Genomic DNA, 4,434 nt, shown 5'->3' with positions numbered 1-4,434 from the left:
AGACACCAAAGCGGCTCACCCTAACCACCACCAACCTCCAAATCGATATGATGAGCTGAAAAGGTATGAACCAACACCTTGACATCCTCAACCCAAAACATACCAAGTCCCCCTCCTTGCCCATTACTCAAAACCTCCTTTGAGTGGGGAAACCCTAACGTCAAATGGAGATCACAAAAATATGTCAGTCAGCTTACCTTTGTCTGGCAAAGATGATATGAGGTCGATTCATCTCTCAATCTTTCAACGCCCACTTTATTGTGTCGTTGTAGATCCCTCTACAATTCCAGCCAAGTATATCTATGTCTATAATAGATGAAACTTGCTTTCTAGAACCCTAAAAAGTAACCCTAGCTGAGCACACTAGGTCAGATTTTTCCTTTCTACAACCCACAGTCCTCAAGTTTTCATTTCTTTCTGTGAATTAAATTCACTCTTAACCCCTCAACTACATGGCCAGTTTCATTTTCATGCCCAAGTATGAAATTTTTGCAGTTCTATACCTAAAGTTATCTCCGTTGAAGTATTAAAAGGTATTTAAATAAATAATTCTAGTGTCCTACGGAAAATGACCATTTATGACACCCACCCCAACCCCCCCCCCCCCCCCCCCCCCCCCCCCCCCGGACTTTCGCACAGGTTGGGAATCACTCATTCTGTTCCTCACTAGAACAAGATAATACGAAAGTTGCTCATTGTACATAGGATTCAGCCTGTGAGGATGTGAAGTGATAACACAGCCTGTGAGAATGTGAAGTGATAACACATTAGCAAGTAAGAATCTGAAAATATCAAAGCTGCCAATTAGATACTGATGATCAAGTATAAAATTATATAAAAAAAAATTCCAAGAGTCGGCACAGATATCTCAAAGGGGAAAGAACCACTTCATCACTCTGTACGTTCATAAATCATCTCTATGACCGATTCTCATTGCAAAACTGACCTCCCACTGTATACAGATAAGTAAAATTTAACTTGGATTCTCAACCATAAGCAATGCATAGAACTCCTACATGGAGGAATCTTTGAAAAGCTTCACAAGCTGACCACCATTTCCCCTTTGACCCTGTCAATTATTAAGCTTATATAAAGAAACTTTCACCTAGGACAGAGCAATTAGATGAAAACATATCAAGTGATCACTGTTAAGTCAAAAAGGGGGATTCCATTTTCCTGAACATTACGAGATAAAGAAACATTGCTAACCATTTGTAGAATGTGTGTGCCAACTAGAATACCACAAAACTAAAAGTATAAAGTAAATGTGTGTATGAATTGAAACATAGATCATGAACCTACAAAATTGATCCCAGAATATGAAGAACTGGCTTTATTCAAATCTTTATCTCTAAAGAAACTGATCTCGCTAATTAACTTCTCATCCGCAGGCAGCAGATGCTGGACTAGCCTTCGCTGCCTTCAGCCTATCTACCTTGACAAGTGTTACTGGTCGAACTGTGTCCATCACACAAATTGTGAACTCTTTCTACAATAATGTGATGTGATTTATTCTATAAACCATATCCATCTACATGTTTACTTTCTGCAGACTCTGTGCTGAGAAAGACTCCAAGATGTCATAGTGACCATAACCATGAAAAAGAACATTGATTGGTTTCTCTTCTTCTTTCCCATATTCTTCACCATATTTTGCTATGTTTATCAAACCACCTGAGCTTCTATCTACCATGTAGACTGATATTGGTGTCCTGAGGAGTAAAAGGTTGTGTCAAACATAGCCATTAGGTAGATGACCCAAAAATTAAAGGAATAACACTATAACAGCATAGATCCATAACAAGCAAACTATCTTCACTGTAACATAAATTAAGTACAGAAATATTGTTGCAACCTTGCAGGCCATTTCATGAAATGTGTTTGATGTAGAACCTCAGCTGAGAAGATTGGAAAGTCTATAAGAGCTAGGGGAGAGAAACTAAACTTGAAACTCAAACTGCCCATAAACTTTCAATGCTTAAAATCTTTTCTTTTTGAATAGAAAATTTTAAATGCTTAAGATAGTCCAAAACAATGACAATGAGGTCTATTAGATGCCAACATAAGGAATCCCAAAAACAAAATCCTAACCAACCCAGTACCAAAGCTCAAATACCCACATACAGTCAACTGTACATAAGGTAGATAGAAAACTGATCCCCATCTTCCTTGCATGCAAGTGCAGACTCACATCCAATATCCATTAGTGGCAATATGATAAAAAGTTAAGTCTACATGGAGTGGAAACACAAGAATAGGCAACAGGGTATACGAAGTTAACATAATTCTACCAGAAAGTTAAAAGAAAAATAATCATGGTACAATAAAATAATTAAAAAAACGTGAACTAACTTTTTAACATGAGAAGCCATAAGCAATTCAGGTTCTCCTCCCCAAACATAAGGCTGTTGAATTCTCTTCACATATGCATCGAAATCGCCTTCAATGAACCTAAGCACATCATACAAGATATTAAAAACCGTGTAAATTCATAACAAATTAACAAAAAAGGACAATGAAAACTCACAATCCAAAATCACAGAGCTAGAGCTTACCATTCAGTTTCCTCCCGCCTCTTTAAGAGCTCATCGACAACCTACACAAAATCATTTGAGTAAGAACTATAAAATATACACCAACAATTAGGTATGAAATTTGCCTGAAAAGAAATGAGAATTACTTGAGCTCTTAATTCATCAGCGAGCTCTCTCTGACGGTTTTCATCAGGAGGTTCCTCCCCATTTCTCAAGCAAGCCACATGTGCTATCGCTCTGAAGAGACACCGACCATCTGCTAGCACTCCTGTTTATTATCTTAGTGTTTAGCACCTTACTTTTATTCAGATATTGTCTCAAACAGCATCAACGCAAAGGACACGCATAGTTTGACAAAATCTTCAAACAGTTTTCCATTAAAGCAAGTAACTTTTTATGTACCCACAATCGAATAAAAAGAACACTACCATTTGTTTTTTTTTCAAACACACAGAATCGTTAAACAAAGCACCAGCAAAAGCACCCAATAAGAAAAGCTGAGGAACTGCAAATTTCATTGGACCAATTTCACCAAGTAAAAAAGTACACAGATCATTTCCCAATTAACTAATCGTAGTGGAGAATCCAAATAAAACATAATTAACTTTATTAGAAAATTAAAAGCTAACATTTGATACAGCAAAATTGATTTTCAAACTGAAAAACCAATATTTTGATCAAACTCATATTGATTAACATTAAATACATGATCATAAAAGTTCATTAATAACCTGTAACTCTGTAATCAGCGGAGCTCTCCAAGTTCTCATCAGAAGAAGTAATGAGGCTGTTCGAATCACAAGCTTCAGTTTTGTTATTCGACTCCTCATCGTTGGTTGCGTTAGTTGTTGTAATACCCCAGTCTGTCGGCGCCAGGCAGTTGCAAACTCCAAAAAGTAGCCAAGCCGAGTCGGGCCGGTGGAGCCAGCGAGCCGGGCGAGCATCCAGAGCAGCATTCCACGACCCCTCGCCCTTAAGCTCGTAGTGGATCGCAGGACGGCGGAGATCCCGTCGCCTCCAAAGCCCGGACGAGGGAAGAATAGCGTGCCATATGGACGCCGCGGCGCCGCCGCCGCATGCTGACCCTAGCTGGCAGGCGCTGTTGTGGTGGCGGCGGCGGCGGGGGGCTTTGCCGGAAAAGTTAGCGAGTTGGTGCTGAATCAACGGGTTTTGGACGATCCGGCTCTGGTGAATCGCCGCCGGACCGTGAGCAAAAGAAGAAAGGGAGCTGACAATCCAAGTTTTCCGGCGCGCACAGATAAATCCGAGCATCACCGGATTGAAATCCCTCCTAACAAACTATTACTGGGGTTTAGCTTGAGAAGACGTATCTACGCACCCATGTTGTGGGTTTGAGGAAATGTTTAGGTGGAGCTAGAAATGGTGGCGTGGCTGGAGGGAGGCCATGTTGGTGTTTTATGGTGAAGGGGTGTGAAGGCGAAGCATTTTAGGGGAAGGCAAGTGAGGCCCGGCCCTGTCACAGCTGAGTGGGGCTCACGGGGAAAATGTGATCTTTCTTAATTAATATTTGCTTTCCTCGAACTTTGGGGTTTTTACTTTTCTTTTTTTTTTTGGAAAAAAGGAGTCTTTGCCATGTACGGCATATGCTTGTGGGAGATTCCGGAATTTTTTCTTTTTATGTATTTTTTTTTTCTCATTTTGGGATTATTTTTTGGAGTGAATGAGTGATGAGTGAGAAATATCAGATGACGTACGTAGGATTTTCTGGGTACTATGAATATATGATATAATGGTACTAGAAATACCTAGAGTTTTCCTAGTTTTTCGATACCAAATGTAAATTATATTTACTATAAATTATTTGAATTTTAAAAGTTAGAAAATTTAGTATTATGGTTCATGAGAAATTCTTATATAAGGCAAATGTATCACGTGGCGA

The 4,434-nt window shown here is 39.4% G+C and overlaps 1 protein-coding gene across 1 annotated transcript; it reads right to left on the bottom strand.

The window, feature by feature from the left end:
• Positions 1–1,191: 1,191 nt before the first annotated feature.
• LOC112192892 lies at positions 1,192–3,997 on the bottom strand. Its single transcript, XM_024332810.2, has 5 exons — positions 3,266–3,997; positions 2,681–2,802; positions 2,556–2,596; positions 2,353–2,451; positions 1,192–1,712 (listed from the first exon to the last, which is right to left on the bottom strand). The coding sequence occupies exons 1-5, from the start codon at positions 3,804–3,806 to the stop codon at positions 1,532–1,534; spliced, it is 984 nt and encodes a 327-aa protein (XP_024188578.1). The 5' UTR covers positions 3,807–3,997; the 3' UTR covers positions 1,192–1,531.
• Positions 3,998–4,434: the final 437 nt, after the last annotated feature.

Source organism: Rosa chinensis, chromosome 1 (genome assembly GCF_002994745.2).
Source record: "Rosa chinensis cultivar Old Blush chromosome 1, RchiOBHm-V2, whole genome shotgun sequence".
Classification (NCBI taxonomy): Eukaryota; Viridiplantae; Streptophyta; class Magnoliopsida; order Rosales; family Rosaceae; genus Rosa; species Rosa chinensis.
The sequence above is the reverse complement of the archived record's forward strand: the minus strand, read 5'-3'. Positions and strand labels throughout refer to the sequence as shown.